At 36.3% G+C, this 20,565-nt stretch overlaps 1 protein-coding gene and 1 long non-coding RNA gene across 3 annotated transcripts in view; one reads left to right on the top strand and one right to left on the bottom strand.

Annotated features, from left to right (window-relative positions):
* Positions 1 to 20,470, bottom strand: part of LOC112472261 — a 48,798-nt gene extending 28,328 nt beyond the window's left edge. The window contains exons 1-3 of one of the 2 annotated variants that reach the window (XR_003043593.1): positions 17,750 to 20,470; positions 6,816 to 6,956; positions 3,163 to 4,115 (exon numbers count right to left, since the gene is read on the bottom strand). This is a non-coding gene — a long non-coding RNA (uncharacterized LOC112472261). Of the gene's footprint in view, positions 1 to 3,162; positions 4,116 to 6,815; positions 6,957 to 17,749 lie in introns of those variants that run through there. The other variant, XR_003043594.1, reaches the window with a different exon arrangement.
* Positions 9,327 to 20,565, top strand: part of TSPAN8 (tetraspanin 8) — a 31,769-nt gene continuing 20,530 nt past the window's right edge. The window contains exon 1 of the mRNA XM_006923743.3: positions 9,327 to 9,750. Coding sequence (XP_006923805.1) covers positions 9,691 to 9,750 — 60 coding nt within the window. The 5' untranslated portion in view covers positions 9,327 to 9,690. The remainder of the gene's footprint in view (positions 9,751 to 20,565) is intronic.

The raw sequence follows: 20,565 nt of genomic DNA, 5'->3' as shown, positions 1-20,565 counted from the left end.
GGGAAAGCTGAGGGCTGGGCCTTTTTATTTGCTAACTCTCTGCTGAGCAGGAGGTAGCGCTATGTTGTCTGTGAGCCCAAGTTGCCATCTCCATTCTCCCTCAGGCTACTAGGCTTTAGTGGTACCATCTAAGTTCCAAGTACTGAGGTCAATCCTCTGGGAAAGGCTTTTGGAATAGTTGGAGCACTAGATAGACAATTCAACCCCTTCATTCCCCTGGAAGAGCTGGGAGCCAGGAGATCTCTTTCTGACTATATGGCATTGCATCAGGGGAAGGGACTCCAGGAAGAGAAGGTCCTGAATTTTCTTATTGACTTCAATAAATCTGTTTTTATGGTCACCTAGTGTTCAACCTTTTGCTCAGTTTCTAGATTTCTCATAAAGAAAGTTTGTTCGTGAATTGTTGTTTAATTGGAGTGTTTGTGGGCAGAAGGATCGTCTAGAGCCTCTTCTTCCAATATTTTGCTGATGTAACATTCCAAGGTATTGGAGATTAGTACTTTAACATATGAATTTAAGAGTGGGACACAATTCATTCCATAATACTTGCCTATATTTCCATATCATATCAGTTAAATATACTCCATTCTCTTTTCCCTGGCTTACAGCTCTCTATAGAATCTGACCTAAAGAACTTCCTTTGATCTTACTGCAAACCATGTTCCCCATAACTCTTTATATAGTATATACATGCCAGCCTTTTTTCTCCAGCATGCCAAGTTTGTGCTCACTGTAGGACCTTTGTATTGTCCATTACTTTTGTCTGAAATTCTCTTATTCTAGGTCTTATCATGACTTTGCCTTCTTGTCATGCAGGACTCATGATATTTATTTATTTAATTAGTTAGTGTATTAATGTTTAATAATAATAATGGATATCACTTGAGAGCTTACTTTGCATGAGGCATTGTGCTAAATAAACACTTATATGCCCTATTTGATAGAAAGAGTATGCACAGTGGTTGAAAATACATAATTTGGAGCTAGACTGCCTAAATTCACATCCAGGCTTTATCCCACATTTTGGAACCTTGAGAAAGTTATTTAGCTTTTCTCTGCCTTAATCCCATCCCTCCTAAAGCTATTATTTATTTTTATTCCAAACAATCTAAAAACTACAGAAAAGTTACAGAAACGGTATAAATAGTCTCCATGTATCCTTGTTCAGATACCCCATTCATGTTCATTAATTTGGCCAGTAACACTTTTTATATAGCAAAGGATTTGATTTGGGATCATGCAGTTCACCAAGTTGCCATGTCATTCTCTAGCTCTTTGAATATGAAATAATTCTTCAATCTTTCCATAACTTTCATGACCTTGATGTTTTAAATGATTTATGCCAGTTATTTTGTAGAATGTCCTTAATTTAGGTTTGTTTGGTACTAGGTCCTGTACGGGATTTGACTCAGTTTAAATGTTACCTTCTTAGAGTTCCACTTAATGTGAGGGAGTTCCCTCAATTACTTTGTAGCACAGGATCTTTTTTTTTTTTTCTTCCTGGTGTTTTTGCATATTTATTTGTGTATTTGTTTGTTTGCTGTTATAAGTTGGTGGAGTATAATTTCTGTATGAATAGCCTAAACTTTATTTTTCTTTTATGATGCTGTATCCCAGCAAATACGGTGATTATAATCTGCCAGTCACTGTGCCAGGCAGTAGCAATGTAATGGTGAATGCAAACAGATGTTCTTTGTTATTATTAAAAAATACATTAGATATTGCATCCAGATAACTTGCTATTTAGTTGTTCATTCAATAAATATTTACCGAACACCTACAACGGCAGTGAACAACACAGAAAATGCTCCTAATCTCCTGAAGTTTACATTCTAGAAAGAAAACGGGCAATAAAACAAACAAATAAATATGTAATACGATGAGTGGAGAGGATGGACCATCTAGCTCTGCAGATGAAGAAAATTCCAGAGGGGAAAGAGGAAATGGGAAGGCCCTGAGTTGAGAACACACTTGGCAAGTCCCAGGACCAGCAAAGAGTCCACTGTGGCTGGAGCAGCACGAGTGAGAGAGAAAGTCGGAGGAAATGAGATCAGTGAGGCAGCCAAGGGTCCATCTTGTGTGGGTTTGGATTTCATTCTAATTATGATGGGAATCCATTAGAGGGTTCAAAGTGTGGGAGTGACATAATCTTTTACTGCACAGAGAATTGCTTTATGAACTATTTCCTTCTCAGAAAGCTCCTTAGGGGATTGGCTAAGAGTCAGTGACTTTCAAGAAACTTGACATTTCTGGCTGATACTTATACATCAGGCCCTGTATCGGTAGCTAGAAATCCTGGAATGTGTTTTCAGATTTGCACATTCCTTATTGAGGGGCCTTGGCGAGGCCAATCTTTTTGGCTTAACAATAGCTCTTCATACTCAGGTATTCAAGAAAGAATGAAGAGTGAAGAGGAAAGAGCAGGGCACTTACGGGAATGCTGAAACCACAAGTATGAATATGGTATAAATAAATTAGTATGCAGAAAGAGTTTGGGTCCTTTCCATAATGAAAAAAGAGTTCTCCCTTGGAATATTTTCTGAAGGTTTAATGATTAATGTAGGCAAAATTACAGGTCAGTATGATTCTCTAAAGCAAAATAACCCCTCAGCTTTGTTTTACCCATAGGCACTTCAGTGACCTCAGGGTAGCTTATTTAAAAAATTTTTGACTTCCTCACATAGTTGGCCTATGAATGAAGCATTTTTCTGAATTAATCATGGTGTTAATGAGTAAAGGAATTCCTGAGAAGGTCATGGAAGGACACGTTCATGCTTGAGTGTAAATGGAGAAAGGAACTGGAAGAGAATTCTAGGAGAAATGGTGTATTTCAAGCCTGGTTTCTGGAAAGATTGTGTGTGGATTTTGTATTCTTATTTTTCCCCCCTCTTTAATTCCCCCTCTCCCCACTTCCACCCCTGATAGATGTTGCTGTTTCCCCTTAAGAACCAGATCTCTGAAGGTGGGGTGTCTCCTCCAACACACTCGTCATCTGAGGCCTGGCGCCCCGGGCCTAGGCGCCACCCCTCCCCTCGACGCACTCGGGGGTGGGGGGCCTGATGAACTTGGAGGGGGGGCTGGCGCACACAGTGAATGAACCCAGGACCTTCTGTGTGTAAAGCAGACATGCTAACCACTACACTATGGAGCCACCCCCGGATTTTGTATTCTTAAAGACATGTACTTTTATTTGATATGGATTGAAATTGGGGTGATCTATTCATATGAGACGGCAGTGAGAAAAATGCAGCCAGGTCTTCTTGTTTCAGGAACTATGGTTTCTGTGTTAAGCCACAGGTTTCCTGGAACATCTCAGTTTCTTTTGCCTTCCTACGTTAAGAGAGCATTAAGTCTTCCAAGTGCTCAAGGAAAATCTAAATAGGACTCTCGGTGGTTTAAAAAATAATTCAAACCAGACTCTGAGTTCTTTTCTCTTTTCCCTGAGCTTATTTGGGATACATTTTGTTGCTTCTTATAAAGGTGCGAAATGGAAGTTTGGAATTTTCTGATCAATGACCTTTTACAATGACTTCCCGTTATTTCATTTTCCCTTGGAAACCAGAGTAGCCACACAATATGCTCCCACTGTGTGAGGCTGAATAAACCTTTCTAAGTTAGAATTAGTCACTTGTGGGATCCTAATTAGCATTATGAGTAAAATGTCTGTTTATTTCTGACCAGTCATGGGGCATGCTTGTATTAAATTCATTGTAACATTTTGTTGACTCCTTCGATTTGAGAATCTGGTATCTGATATAAGCAGCAGAAAACGTCCTCTCCCTATTCTAGTTCTTTTTTTTTTTTTTTTTTTTTTTTAAATTTGTGTTGGTGGCCTCCAATCATTTCCCTACCTCTTAATCACTGTTACCTCAGAGCCTAATCATGCTTGGCAGCTAATGTGTACCTTGTGAACTGACCAAACAAAGGACTGATTCAAAGAGAACTCATGAAAAAGCAGGTTGGCATTTAAACTTTAAACTTAAAAAGCAAACAACCAGGCAAATATTCAGCACAAGAATAGAGTATCCAATGGTCCTGGGTTGGTGATTACAAAGCTCTCTTTTGTATTCTTTATTCTCGTGTTGAGTATTGTAGACTTTACGTGGGCACACATCCTGATTTAGAGAGAGAAAATAAGATTGACCTCTGAGAAATTGACTCATAAAATCTATAGGAATGGATCAAGAGTATAGTCATGTTTAAGTGAAGAATTTCAGAAATATCTAAAATGCAATTAAAATGTGATCTTGGGAGTAGAACTGAATTGTAATAACAGCCTAGTAACTAGATATCTAGTCAATTCTCATGTCTCTTTGTCTGAGGATAGACTGTGATCACAGAGGGGATATGGACTGAATAGAGTTTAGAGAAGGCAACCTGGAAGACAAAGAATTTGGTGGCATGTCACAGCAGTATTCAGGGAGAGGATCTGCCACCACTGAGGGCTTAGTTTGCAGGATTTGGCTCTTGGCTCCCTGGGATGGTTCTAGACTCATCAGCCTATCAAATCTTGGCAAAGCATTCACTGATGCCTTTAATGAATTCCCCGCCCCCCACCCCGCCCCAAGAAACCGACTGAGTGTGCTCAAGTTTCTGTGCTGTTTTCTTATAGGAAGAGGATTTTCTAATCAGCCACTATCTTGTGCTGGATGGCTTGATAGGTGGATATCTCATGATAAACTAGGAAATTGACATTCTGGCTTCTGTGAGATCATTTAAGGTGAATCCATCCTAAGAAACAGATCCCTTTAGAAAGGGCTGGCCAAGCTGAGCTTTGGGGGCTGCCAAGCCGAGGACCTGACCCTGGACCCCACCCAGAAGCTGGCCTCTTTTTCTTCTTGCTGTAATTGCTGCAAGTATTAAAGGAGTATATGAACACTGCAGTGAGGCCTAACAAGAATTCACGGGCATCTCTAGATTAGAAAACTGCATTTTTAATTATTGTATCATTTTGCTTCAGTCTTATGAGACTTAACAATAGATTTTGGTGATCTATCCATTTTTTGTGGACACCATATTGCTACTTCATAATGACAATTCCAAGCCATACTTTATTTTTGAGCTGGAATTAATACTACAAGTAGATATTATTATTTCAAAATATCCTGCAAAGGAAGAAGAGGGATTATTCTCATACCAAATGCTTTTCATCCCGGTGGGAATATGCAAAAGGTTTTTATGAGCCAAGCTTCATAAGCACACAGGGTATGAAGCACAGACCATTGCTTTCAAATGAAAGCATAAGAATGTTGGTCTTGGGAATGCTGGAACTGGACTAGAGGACAAGGGCCAAGGCTCTGCTCCTGTAAAAAGGGTCATAAAACCCATAAGTGAGCAACCTCAACTCTCCAAAAATAAGAAAAATGGTTTTTCAAAATGAGACATGCTAAAGAGCACCACCAGAACTTTCTCTTCATGCTAAAGAGCACCACCAGAACTTTCTAATTGTTTAGAATGAAGACCTCATGCACTTACACACCCACAGTCATGAGGAAGAAACCCTACAGCATCTTTTTTCTTGCTACTGCTACCAATCTTTGAGAAAAATGAATGGAATAGTTATAATGTCATAAAAAAAATCCATACAGTATACAGTGATAATGGGAGAATACAAAATAAACACAATGATAGTGGGAGAATACATAAAATAAAGAGAATATAATCTTTTCTCTAAAACACATAATTGGGCTTTCAGTACCTACCCCACTGGCAAATATATTACGTAACTAGATTCTGGAAACCAAATCTTATATTTTTGTTTCTAAAATCTAGTTACCCGACATATTTGTGTATATATTGTAAAATTCCCCATAAAGACAGATTTTTATCTTGTTTTGTAAACTGCTGTGTCTCTAGCACCTAGTATAGTGCCTTGAATATGGTAGGCACTCACTGTATTTGTTAAATGAATTATTGGGTGTATCTTGTAGAGGGAAACATGATCATGATGAAAAAATAAACCTCTTATCTACGGCTGCTTTCTGATTCAAGTCCAAATATAAGCCTGATTTGCTTGATGACCTAAAGAAAATGCCATGTTTTATGTAAGGTATCTGATGGTTCTATTCATGCTCTTTCCTCTCCTCTGAGCACAAGGGATCTCTCTTTTCCCTGCCAGGGTCCATATACTGCTATTGAAATCTAGCCCAATAAGACTCCCTCGTGAGTTTTCATTATTAATCAGATATGAATCCTCATCCTGCTCACTGTGTGCATTCACTATGAGTGATAATAATTGATATGATGGCAACATTAGGAAAACTTCATCTAAATTTATTAAAACTTTCATTCTGCCCTTTCCTTCAATTGTTATTTCTTATAATATCCCACTCTTCATTGCCTCTCATTCCTAGCCTGATCTTTCCTTGGGTCTAAGATTTATTATTGATACTCTCTAACCCCTCCCTGCCCTCAACTTTCCACTGTTAAACATCTGTTCTATGACAGTTTCTTAAGATAAGTTGGAAAACTGATGCATAATCATAGTATATAACTCAAGAGATAGTTGATGCAAGTGAACAGAATACTGATCTGATCATCATGACACCTCATTTCTAGAAAGAGCTCTGACACTAACCAGTTTTGTAAACTTGGGCTACTCAATCTTTCTGAGCTTCTTCTCTCATGTATAAAATATGGGGGTTGTTTGAGACTTTCTATATGTAAGTGTTGTAATACTGGTCCAAGGATATATCTTTCAAATGTATATTGTGGGATCACATTTGTTTGGGAATTACTATGTACTTTGTCAACTTCTCAAATATTAGCAAGTTAAGGTTCTGATAATCCTCAACTAAGAAACTATTTTTCTTTACCTGATAGTTTACTTCTTTTTTTTTTTATGGAGGAGGGGTAACATGTTGGTAGTTTTCTGGAACTCCATGAAGAAATCCCGAGTTGGACTTTCTGGGAATCTTTGCTGTAATTGCACATCCCTTCATCTCCAGTGCCAGCTCCTGTGGGTATAGAGATAAGTAGGTCAGGATCTTGGTCTTTCAAGCATAAAAAATCAAATAGGGCAGAGACAAAAATCAATGTTATAAAGGATGGCAATTTTAGACTAAAGTCTTTTTCAAATTATAATGGACATCAGGATTGAGAAGCAAGTACATCTACCCAGACTAGAGGCAGTGGATGAGGAAGGGGGAGGTCGAACGGGGGAAGTGCCATTTGAGCTGAGCACCAAGGGATGTTTAAAATAATTCACTAAGTAGGTAAGGTGGAAAAAAGATATTCCAGGCAGAAGGAATGACACGGCATAGAGGCATAAAATACGAAAGTACATTCTAGTCCTGCAAAATACTTTTGTGGTTATGGAGCCAAAGAGTAGAGGCTGCCCAGGGAGAAAGGAGCTGGATAAAGTTCTGGGAGATGGGTGGCGATCTTGTCATGTGCTTTAAGTGTCATTCTGAGGAGTCTGAAATTTATTAAGTAGGCAACACAAAAGCATCTTTACCTTGGTATATAATCAGGGAAATTACATGATCAATCAGTATTTTACAAAGAGAATTATGGAAATAAAAAGAGAGAAAATTCTAGAGTAGTGAGAGGAAATTCTAGAGTACTAAGTCAAATAAAAAGTGAAAAGAAACTGGCAGGGAAACTAATTATGACACTATTGAAATGGCTCACGTAAGAGGTGATAAAAGGCTGAATAATGACAGTGGAAGAAAAATGAGATAGAGGAAACAGATTCGAAGGAAATTTAAAAGCTCAACAGACACTGGGATATGATTGGATATGAGACAAGAAAGAAGGTGGAATACAAAATGACTCTACAGTATTTAGCTTGGGCAAATATGTACTTATCACACTTACTGGGATAGAAGTTTAAAAGAGTGAATTGTTTCATATAAATTTTGAATTGGACTGGGGAGTCTATTACGTAGAGTAATTTTCCTGTAAAAACATATCCATTGATTTTTGTGTTTCAGATCTCAATAATGATTTAACTAAAGACCTTATTCTTTTTAAGGAGATTCAATGTCTACAAAAAAAAAAAAAAAATCTATCCCAAATTGAAATTCAGTAGGTACTCAATATATACTTGTCAACAAAACAGTATTTTAATCTATATGTTTCTTTTGATTTTACCTGTAAATGGTAAATAATCATTTCTAGGCCTATAAATCTATCAGTTTTTCATTTAGTCAAAACCTTTCTCTTCTTTTAGCTATGAATAATCCTATATATACTGATATCTCGGTAGATATTTATAAAATGATTTCCATTTCTAGGAGGAAACAGCACAGACACCAACAATTTTAATGATTATTTATACATTAAGCAATTATTTTTTTCAATTAATCCTAAATTCGCCTTAACATTAAATGTTATTACTTCTAATACATTAAAAACATAGTATGTTTATAGTCAAGGAGTGGGACTGTTTCAAAAGCATCTTCGTATGTCAGTAACAATTAGAAAAATATTTCTTTATTCAATTTTTTTAGAAGTCCATGCTTGCTTATTGTATAGAAATTAAAGACTTTAAAGAATTACTTTTTTCCAAAAGTTTTCAAAGTATTGAGTGCTTTTATTTCAGGGGGAAAAAACTTCCTTTTAGAGGCAGGATGTGGAGACTAGCATGACCCAAATTGTTTACACAATAGCAGTCCACACCTCCCTAATTAGGTCAAAGAATTTTGCCTTTACCTGAATCAGCTGCCTTCTATTAGCACTAGAAACAAACTGTACAATCTTTGGTCACTGAACTATGACCACCTTCTCATTCTGAATTTTTTATCCAAGAAACCAGGACTCCAGAAACTGAGTTGGTGGTGAGGAGCTTTGCTAGACATAACTTATCAAAGAAAGGGAAGTATAGCATCCGCCTTAAAAACAAACTGAACTATCAAAATGACTACCCATTATAAAATGAACATAATAAGGGCAGTCGGAGAACGACTTCTGAGAATTATTTTCTTTCACATCGTGAAGAAATAAAGATAAAAACTGAATGGGCTTATGATAAGCAGGGCAGCCTCTCCCTCCCCAATTCCCCCAACTGTGCAGCATTTAAGGCAGCTCCATGAAATTGTTTTGAAATAAATCTAGAAGCTTTGGAAGGCAGGTACATGTAAAGGTTATTCTCACTCTTCTGGGGTTAAAGATAGAAGGTTGCTGTGTCTAAGCCTTCAGGGTTGGCATATTTCTAAATGCATTTTATGGTATCTGAAATTTTGCATGAGAAAATGCAATGCAAAAAATGATTTGAGACACAATGTCCCTTTATCTCAGAGCAAAACAGTCTTATTTCTGAATAGTCAAAATAGAAGGCAGGCAAGTCAGGTCGTGGTTTCTGAAACCTAACAAGTTAGTATCGCTGTGCCACTCTCTCCACGGTTCAGCGCCACTCCCTTAACTTGATATCTGTTTACTTTAGAGGAAGCAGTTTTTGAGAAAGGAATCATAAATATCCTGGCCCAGTGCCCCAGAAGCCATGACAAGCAAAAGAACATACTTACCTAAAGATAGCCTTTGTGATATTTAAATGTGTGGGTTAATTTTTTATCCACTTTAATAACTAGATTACCTTTCCACCCGATCCCACTTCTTTGCTTTTTATTTCTGCTCTGAAACCGTGGGCACGGAAATCTCTGCAGACACATTACTCCAGAGCATATTGCAGGACAGTCTTATAACGAACAGTTAAATTCACGGCATCTGGATTCCTGATCCTTTTCCGACATGGCAGGTGTGAGTGGCTGTGTAAAATATTCTATGTTTATCTTCAATTTCTTGTTCTGGGTAAGTGTTTTTCTTTTAATTATCAATTTTATGCAAGAAAGGGGATCTTGATATAAATATCATAAATGAGAACAGACTCTGCACTAAAGAAATAGGAGGAGGAAGAAAATGTATTTTTCCATTTACTTGTTTGGTTTGTTTGTTCTTTCTTTGGTTATTTCAGTAATTGAAAATGAGCCAATGACTCAAAAAAGTGCACTTCAGGATCTGTGAGGATAAACATTTCATAAATGTTTTGATATTGTTACCAAACAATAACAGAGGGAAAAAACCCTTAATTAAAGGACAGTTATTCTTAGTTGTATATCATGCAGGCCTCCCTAGTTTAAGGACCCTGTGGGAACAATCTGATCTGATTCCATTCGGATGGAACCCAAGCCCCTGAATCTTTACATCTATCTGGGTTTGAAACAAGTGGATGATGGGATGTTGGAGGATAACGACACGAGAAGAGGATTATTTTCAGAGACCCAAAGAAGAAACAATGGGTCATAAAAATCTTGAGAGGGAAACAGCAAAATTATTTAATCATGAAAAGATTAAACTAAGCTACTAGGTTCATATCGGCAATTTGAAATTAGGATTTTGATGTGTCATCACTCTACCTTTTAATAGACAGGTTTGTATTTTAGCAAGTTCTTATGTGTCCCTTAAAAATTTGTTGACATAAGACATAGCAAACTAATTGATAACTAGATTCTAACATTGGAAAATGGAAAAATTAGATATGGAAAGGGAATAAAGTAAAGGACAGGCCAAGATATTGGAAAACTGATGTTATCATTTTTAGAATAAATGGCACAATTATAGATTGTTCAAAAGTAAATTATTAGAAATAGCTCAAAGTGCTCAAATAAAAAATTTATTTTGTATACTGTTTTAAAAGTTGGCTTATGTCATATAAGCAGGAGAGAGTTCTGGTTTTGTTTTTTTACCTGGTTACCTTTAGCAAATAGGCAATTGGTACCTAAATGTTGGTAAATTTCTGTTGTATTAAAATAATAACATACACAAATACGGTCTTATTGTGTAGAATGACTTTCCTTTCAATGTCAATAGCCCTAATGAGTACAGGTGATATTTGGTGAAGTAAGTGAACATATGAATAAATAAAATAAAATAAAGAAGTTTTGTCCTTTGCACTTTCTTTTTTTCCTAGAAAAAAATGGTGTGCCTTTGCAAATATTAAATGAAGATCATGAATATATACCAGCTTTTTAAGTTAGTCCTGATAAATTTCTTCCCTTGAAGATTCAAAATCGGTTAAACATTGAAAGTAGAATATAAACAAAAAAATGCCTGTATACTTTGGATGGTTTTGTTTTTAGCTTTTTACTATGGAGAACTTTAAACATTCACAAAATAGGACAGGGTAGTGAATCCCATCATCCAGCCCCAACAGCTATAAACCATGGCCGATCTTTCCTTGTCCAGACTCTCATCCACCTTCCCCACCCCATGTTATTTTGAAAGAAATCCTGGATATATCATTTCATCTGTAAATATTTTAGTATATATCTCTAAATGTTACCACAAAGTCATTATCTCACTAAAAACTTAATAAGAATTTCTTAATCAATTATCGAATATTCATCCAGGGTTTAAATTTCCAATTGCCTCATAAACGTTCCTGTTTGAATCAGAATCCAAATGAGACCCACACATTGTGCTTAGTTGATAAATCTTTTATGTCAATTTTCATCTTTAGGTTATCTCTCCATCTTTATCTTTTTATTTTCATCCATGAAATTTTAGGTACTGGCGTGTCGTTTTATGACAATTCCCACTCTCTGGATTTTGCTATTTGCATACCCACAGTGTAGTTTAAGATGTTCCTCCATCCTTTGTATTTTCTCTACTTTAGTATTCAAATCTGGCAGCTTGATAAGATTCAGGTTATTACTTTTGGCACATACAATTACTTTAGGAGTGATACTGAATTCTTTCATCAGGAGGCTCATAATGAATGTCTGACCATGTCACTTTTTATGACGGTAGTAACCAATGATGCTCAAGAACCTAGATCTTTTGTTTATTAAGCAGTTCAAATCGGTGATATTACATTTCTATTATTTTTCTTTTATTCATTAGCTAGAATGATATCAATGAGAAATTTATCGCTTATTGATTGGTTACCGGTGGTACCCAGTTTTTATTTTTAAAAGTAAGCAAAAATGTTTTTTACTCTTTACCTAAGAGATTTCAAAATTATGAGTTAATTTTCTGATATGTAACAGCGATAAGCAAGTATTCTTTAAGTATCCTATGAAATAATAAATTTAAGTGCCATCATAGTTCTCATCCTCATTTATGTGTAATTTATTCCATTTTTGGCCAGTGGGAACATCTTTAAGTTGGTTCCTGAGTTCTTTTGACATGATCCTAAGAATTTTGATAACTTCTTTACTATTTGGTAGGACAAGATGTTCCAGGCTCACTTTCTTATTTCCTTCCCCAGACCTGGAATAAGCTATTTTGCCAAGAAGTCCTGATACCTGTTTTTTGTTTTTTTTTTAATTGTAATCATTGTCTTTTTATGATACAGAATATATATGGCCCATTTAAACAAACCAGAATATAAATATGAATAAATGCATGGCTCCCATGTTTAAAACATGTCCTAAGTACCAAAATCAGTAACAATCCTCATTACGAAATTATGAAACAGTTAAAATATTTCTCTGTTGTAAAAATACAGCATAAAATGCAAATACATCTGAGGTCAGTGTTTCATTAAATAGCTGACCAGGAATTTGGAATAGATCTACATTTTAAATGAAATGGTAAGACAGTCTAAAAAAGGAAAATGTTATGGGTTCAGGATTATATTTAAGATTAGAGCTCAAGGTAAGTTGTAGAGATCTGTACTATGCTGTACCTTGACACTGTTATTACTTTCCTGGAGAGTTCTGGTTATTTTTTGGTTATCATCATTTCTTTGTTTTTCTGATAATGAAGGTAAATTTTTCTGATGGTATAGATTTCAGTTAGATATTTCTAACTTCCCTGGGGGCAAAGGACTTGTTCTTACCATCAGCATAGTGTTAGGATCTACAATCTCTATATGAGCATCTTGAAGTGGAGTCTTTGGATGAGAGCAACAGTCTTAAAGACCGATGATAACTTCTCAGCCAACAGGTGACATCTTTTCATTCAAAATCTAGACAGCAGGAGGAGTCTCTGAGGTTAGGGAACCATTCTTATTTCTACTCTCTCTTTACCCCCCAACTCAGAGTTCTCAGCTGGAATTTTACAAGCTTTCATAGGAAATTAGTAATTTGTCACATTCCTAATGTTTACTTAAGCAAAATTTTAACAGTCTCACTGATGTGGTTTTCTTGTAGATACTCATAGCCTTATGTTTTCAAATGCATTCTTTCTGGTGTAATTTAAAAGCTAAGCCTTTGCAAAGTAGGGACAGATGTTGAAATATCTCTAAAATATGCCTATGGTCATTTAAGCTAAACATACCAGTTTCTTTTGTGAGAGAACTTGAGATTCACCACATAAATATGCAGTGATTTCCATTTGTTAGAATGAATAGTTGAAGAAAAACATGTAAAAGTGAAAATCACTTCTAATCACTCATGCTAGAGTGTGATGCGAGTGAATTGGAGGTGCTGTAGATGGTAGATAAATTATAGGTACAGTGCCTATTTCTCTGAGTCTGTGTCAAAACAGATGAGCTGCCCACATTTTCCTATGTTCCTCTCAGATAGGTCAGGCTTGGGAGTACGGTTGATGCTTGGGGCGTCTTAGGAGTCTGGGTAAGCATGGAGCAAAAGGCCTTTGGCCAGTGATTTGGTGAAACCATTGCCAGAGGAAGAGAGCTGTAGAGAGGCCAGCTCTTTCTGAAGGAAAACAGAGTGAAGGAACATTACCAATCGCAAATGAGGTGAGGTGACCAGGAACTAAGGTGTAAAGTCGAATGTATCAGCAAGTGAAAGAAGCCAATGCGCCAAGCCATTTGAAGAGAGCAGAAGGAAATTAGAATTTGGAGAATATCCAGGAACCAGCATTTTGATGTTCATCATTATGTTTTATGTGGTGCCTGGGTTTCTAGATTAGATGTTCTGAGAGCGATTAGAAGAGTTGAGGCAGAGCAGACGTAATTGTGAGATAGGGGTACATTAAAAAATACGGCACAATTATATTTCATTCTGTCAGTTGATAAAATCCCTCAAGATAAAGTCTTGACTGTGGCTGATATGTGTGAACATTGTAAATATAGCAGTTGCCTGCCACTATGCAATCAACACGGAACGATAACAAAGGTGAAAGGCATTGGAGGCCAGTGGCTGAGAGCTCAGGCTGAACCTCAGCTCCTATATCACTAGCTGTATGACCTTGGGGAAATCGGTTAACCTGTCTGCTTTAGTGTTCCTTATCTGTAAAACTGGAGATAGTAGCGGTATCTACCCAAGGAGTTGTCCTTTTTTAAATTACATTTATTGGGGTGACATTGGTTAAAGTCATATACATTTTAAGTGTATAATTCAGTAATATGTCAAATATGTATTGCATTGTGCATTTACCACCCAAAGTTAAATTTTTCTCCATCATCATATAATTAAACTCCTCTATCCCTACCTATCTCCTTTCCCTCTGGTAACCGCTAAACTGTTGTCTGTGTCCATGAGTCTCTGCTTGTTTGTCATGTTTGTTTGTTGCTTTCAGTTTTATATCCCACATATGAGTAAAATCATATGGTTATTCTGATGATTAAATGATTTAATTTGTATAAAGAACTCAAAATAGAGTTAAATAAATGTTTAAGAAGTGGATATTTCAGCCAGCATTATATGGGCATTTTTATGAGACAAAAATATGAAACCACTGTGCATAGCAATGAATAAATTCCATTGTTGAATATTGCAACAGAAGAGGAAATAAGATTGCAATAATTATGATAAGGCAGAAATTCTTTTATTATAAATTAAGGGAATGGAAAGAAATTATATTTTTTAAACAAGCAGATTCAAATCTTGAATTCACTCCGCATTGCTTTGTGGCCTGGAACATGTTCCTTGACTTTTCAGAGCCCTAGTCTCTGCGTTTGTGAAGTGGGGATGATAATTTTACCTCACAGGATTAATTATGAAGATTCACTTTATGAAATCCTATAACCAAGGGTTTACATACAATCATAGTTCAATTAATGCTATTTTTCCCAATTCCAACCACTGTTTTTTTTTTGTTTGTTTGTTTTTTTGTTTTTACTTTAAAAGTGTTGATATTTGGTGTGATAATATTCTGTACATAATATGATTTTAAAATTTAAATATAATTTTAGCCATACTCTGACTCTCCTCTGGCCTCATGGAGCAAGAAATCTGTGGGGCTAGAGGAATATGCTCACCCTGAACCCGCCTCCACTTCGGATACCTGGGACCACAAAATTCCTTGCCCAAATGACCCCAAACCTGTTCCTGTGGTCTGCACAGGACCTTTTCCAGGAATGACCTAGGGGGAGCTCTTTGCCAGGAATGGGAGCATGTTGTGCACAGAGCTGGTTTGCAGGCTGCGGTATCCATCCACATTCTGTTATGTCCCTCAGAGTTCAAGACAGAGTTAGAAGTGAGGGATGAGGCCCGGGGTTGGCTCTCCCCAGGCTACCCGCTTCTGGTAGCAGACACTGAGAATTCTAAATCAAACCTTGTCTAATAGGTCATTAAGTGGGCACATTGGTCAAGATAGGAAGATAGAACATATTTTGTATAAGTTTATTACCTTGATTTATAACTTTTCAATGCAGAGATCCATGATCTTATTTATATCCTTGCCCCAGGCTCTGCAAATGTATATATAGTTCTGCAGGCGTTACTTTATGGAGGTAGTACTTTTAAAACAAAGTGATAAAACATTCCTTAATGTGCATCGTTTTATGATTCAGAAACATTAGGATGCAAACAAATGCTGAACATTCATCTCTCTTTACATAGTTTAAAGTTACGTGAATTTTAGTGATTTTATACTTTAGCACAGGAAAGAAAACCTGAAGCACATTCACCCAGCCAGGCCTTATTTGTGTCAGAAGGAAATGTGATCCATTTCTTTCCCTTAAATTCAGAGCTATTTAAGATTAGAATTAGCAGCAGTTGTGCTGGGTGCTTGGCTTACTTAATAGGTTTGGAAGATGTCTATGAATGCAGCCATAGGGACACTTTGCTGTGTACTTAACATGCATTAATATAATAAATATCATTTATTTGGGGAAGATAGAAAATCCAAAATATCATCATTTTGCGGAAATAGAAAACGATAATAGCAGAGCCAGCTAAGAATCGAAGTGTTTCATTTACTCCAGTGGTTGAAAGCATCAGACAATCAGATACTGTGTGAAGGCTGGGAAGCCATCTAAGTAAATCAGAGCCATATTAGGCCATGACTGTAGAGAGAATGCACAGCAACCTTCCCTCCAACAAGAGATCTGAGAATTAATACAATCACTGTTATTAGAGAGTGAGGCAAAGCACACACCCTACTTTCAACTAATAAGAAATCAGAATAAGTCTCATCTCAGTAAATGATGCATCAGGGGAAACCAGTCCTAATTTAAAAAACATTGTTGAATCCGTGAAACAGACTGTTACCCCGAAGCCTTAGGAGACAAGCACACACGCCTGAAAAAAACACTCCAGCATCCTGAGAAAAGCATCAGGAAATTGGTATCCACAATGCTAAGTCAGAAAACAACCCCTCATGAAATGGTGGCTGGAAGCCATGAGAGAAGATAAAGTTAACTTTAAAACCATAGAATGAGATGAAAAATGAAATGAATAAAATAAAGAAGTACTTCAAGTAAACCAGGAACACAATGATAGAATTAAAATCCACTCTAGAAATCATATTAAATGGAGGCAGTGATGTAGAATCTTAAAGTGAGACGTCGTCCCAGAGGAAAATCAAAAAAGAGATAAATGATGTGAAAGAAGATGATAGAGAGAATAGAAAATGGAAATCCAAAACGATTGGTAGTCCTGAAGAAGACAAAATAAATGGAACAAAAACAGTGATCCAATTAACATAGAAAATTCTCACAAACAATGATTTCACAGTCTGCATTATCTTACCGCAATGCAATTAAACTAGACTTTTAAATACATGTTTAATAAAAGAGGAAACTTGAAAATTAACAACAGTTGTACTGTTTGAAAATGTTAGGGCCATCAGGAGCCTTGCCTCCTGTATTCATGGCCTCTAGTGTTCTGGGGTTATAGTAAAAACAAATCTTGTAGTTATTGAAGTTATCCATTTGGATATTTTTTTATTCTTTTGTAACCCCCCAGGAGCAGTGTGGGAAGGTTTCCCTTAAATTTATCTAAAGAGCATCTATTTTGGACCAATAATGACGTAGCTCACAGTACACGCTTCCTCCTAGCATTGCACTAAGCACTTTCTTCCATTTTCAACACTCTTCAGAAACACTTTGATAAACACCAAAATCAAGAGGCAGAATAGAGAGAGAGGGAGTAGGGATGACTGGAGGATACTACATAAGAGAAGAAGACAAATCAGCTTGTTCTATACCATTTATTTGTGTCCTGGATGATGCTTTACCTCTTCTTCCTGCCTTGCGTTAGTCTGCTTGGGCTGCCATAACAAAATACCATAGACTTGGTGGCTTAAATAACAGAAATTAATTTTCTCACAGTTCTGGAGGCTGGAAGTCCAAGATCAAGATGACAGCTAATTTGGTTTCTGGTGAGGCCTCTCTTCCTGGCTTGAAAACAGCTGCCTTCCTGCTGTGTCCTCACATGGTTTTTCCTCCCTGCACGTGTCCATAGAAAAGGAAAGATCTCTCTCTTTTCCTCTCGTTGTAAGGTCACCAATCATATCAGCATAGGATCCCACCCTTATGAGCTCATTTAACTTTAATTACTTGTGAAAAGCCCCTACCTCAAAAGATAGTCACACTGGGAGTTAGGGCTTCAACATGTGAATTTAAGGGGGATATAATTCAGTCCATAGCACGCTCATAAGCAAATATCAAAATTACCTCTTTTCTTAGAACACAGGCTCTGACCAACTGCATCCTCGTTCCATAAAAAGAAAAATGTCCCACGAGAGCTGAGTGACAATGACTCACTGGGGAGTGGGGGTGGGGTGGAAGTAGGCCTAGTAGCTTCTGCAGTGTCCACTCACTGTGGGCTGATCTGGGGGCTCATCATATCAACACATTTCCTTTTATAACCTTATCAACAAAAAATAGGACAGAGCTAGATACTTATTTCTTAATTTTTACTCTCAATTATTTAAAACAATATAAAATGATTAGGGAACAAACCCTTAAAGCCAAACCGGAAAAGGGCTCAAAAAACCATTATGATGGCCAGACTTATAACAATTGGGATAAAATAGGTTAGTATCAGTCATGACCCTGCAATACTTGTTCCTGACAGAAAATCAATTTACTTTTAAAGTAAATCATTCAACAAATTTATGAATGATTTAATGTTATTAAGACTCTCTGATCTTCACATGTGAATTTCTTCAATAGGTGAGGATGATAAATTTTAAACATTTGTTTCTTTTTGTTTTTAAGATGAAGTTTGAAGGCACGATAGAGATAGGGATGGAAATGATAGTTTGGCTAACTTCAAAATCCCTAAGAAAATTGATCTAATTATGAATATTGAAGTTGGGCAAAATATTCTTGATCTCTGAAATAACTGAATACTCTTTCTTTTTCTTTCATAAAAGACTTTAAATATTTAGAGCTGTATTAGGTTCACAGCAAAATTGAGAGGAAGGTACAGAGATTTCCTATATATCCTTTGTCACCACATATGCATAGTTTCCCCCATTATCAATATGACTACCAGAGAGGTACACTTGTTATAATTGATGAATCTACGTTGATACATCATAATCACCCAAGGACCACAGTTTACATTATGGTTGATTCTTGGTGGTGTGATTTCTATAGATTTGGACAAATGTATAATTACATTGATGTGTATCATCACTATAGTATCATACAGAATATTTTCACAGCCCTAAAAATTCTCCATGCTCTGCCTATTCATTTCATACCCCTTCCATCAATCCCTGATCTTTTTATTGACTCCATAGTTTTGCATTTTGCAGAATGTCATATAGTTGGAATCAAACAGTATGTAGTAATTTCAGATTAGCTTCTTTAACTTAGCAATATGCATATAAGTTTCCTCATATCCTTTCATGGCTTGATAACTTATTTCTTTTTAGCCCTGAATACTATTATCTTGTCTGGATGTACCACAGTTTTTTTAATGCATCCACCTACTGAAGGACATCTAGGTTGCTTCCAAGTTTTAGCAATTATGAATAAAGCTGCTCTAAAAGTCTCTGTGCAGGTTTGCGTGTGGACGTAAGTTTTCAACTCTTCTGGGTAAACACCAAGGAGTGGTGTTGCTGGATCAAATGCTAAGAGTATGTTTAGTTTCTGAGAAACCGCCAAACTGTCATCCAAGGTGGCTGTATCATTTTGCGTCCTGCCAGCAATGAACGAGAGTTCTTGTTGCTCCACATCCTACCAGCATTTGGGGTTGTCAGTGTTCCAGATTTTGGCCATTCTAATAGGTGAATGGTGGTTTCTCATTGTTATTTTGATACTCCTTCTTTTAAGTGTTAATATTACAGATAACTTTCTGTGGTTGAGACTAAAAGCTATTCGAGGGGAAAATATGGTTGATTTAATAAGATTTCTGAATGATTGGATGTCTAAAAATATTGTGAAAGTGAACTAAAAAGTCATACAGAAACAAACAAAAAATAAGCGTTTAAACAATATCATACTCTTAGTCTTTAAGAGTTCTTAAGGATTTTTTTATAGTTTCATCAATAAGTATCAGATAAGGATAATAATTATAATATTTATTTAGATAATTAATTTTTTTCAGTTAAAGCTAAAAGTCGAAGTGACTATTCAGGTAATGTAAACCTTCTTGTGAAAGAAGAAAGAAAATATTAGTGAACCAATCAAATAAACAAAAAAATCCACCTGCTATTAAAATTACTGAAAATCCCAGAGTCTCATTATCATTTGACATAAATTCCTACAGACTTATTTATTAACAAAGAACTGTTAAAATGAGTATCTATATTCATCTGCAAATGAAATTAGAATGAGTTGAAACGGAGAGAAGAAATAAGGAGTTTTTCAGGCTCTAAAGCTATTATTTTCAATGGTTTGTATTTTACAGTATGTGCATGTGCTCACCTGTTAAGATAATTAAATTTGTATAGGTCAGTTTTAATAAAGAGCTTTGGTTTTCCATTGCGTTTTTGTAGGAGTAGAAGCATGTAGTAGAGGCAAGATAGGGTGGTGCTGGTTTTTCACAACATGACTGTTAGCTCTCAGGGAGTTTCTTTATCTGAAATGAAGGGTTTGAATCAGGATGATTTTTGAGATCTTTTAGGGAACACAGATTCTCTAGTTATTCAACTATTCATGGCACTCGCCATTCCCTAACAAAGCCGTTGACTCTACTTCTATGGCAAACTTAATGAGAAGCTATTAAAAGTGAAACTGTTGTTTTGGGATTCCAGACATATGACTCAAACAGGCATGAAAGCAATGATGCTACAAGGTCACTGGACTCAGGCATTTCTCTGTCAGGGCACCATAAACCAGAATAGTCTAGAAAGTCCTCCAAGGCCTGCTGGGCTAGGTATGTTACTGTGCTTATTCTCAACATCTCTATCTAATAATAGATCTTTGATTTTTTTTTTTTGAGGCCACAAAATATATATCTTTTTTAAGAAAAAAACAAAAACAAAAACTAAAAGACAAGGGTTTTCCTTACACAAAAGTAAAATGTGTTTCACATT

The sequence above is a fragment of the Pteropus alecto genome, unplaced genomic scaffold, assembly GCF_000325575.1.
Source record: "Pteropus alecto unplaced genomic scaffold, ASM32557v1 scaffold76, whole genome shotgun sequence".
Taxonomy (NCBI): Eukaryota; Metazoa; Chordata; class Mammalia; order Chiroptera; family Pteropodidae; genus Pteropus; species Pteropus alecto.
This window is presented reverse-complemented; position numbering and strand designations above follow the sequence as displayed.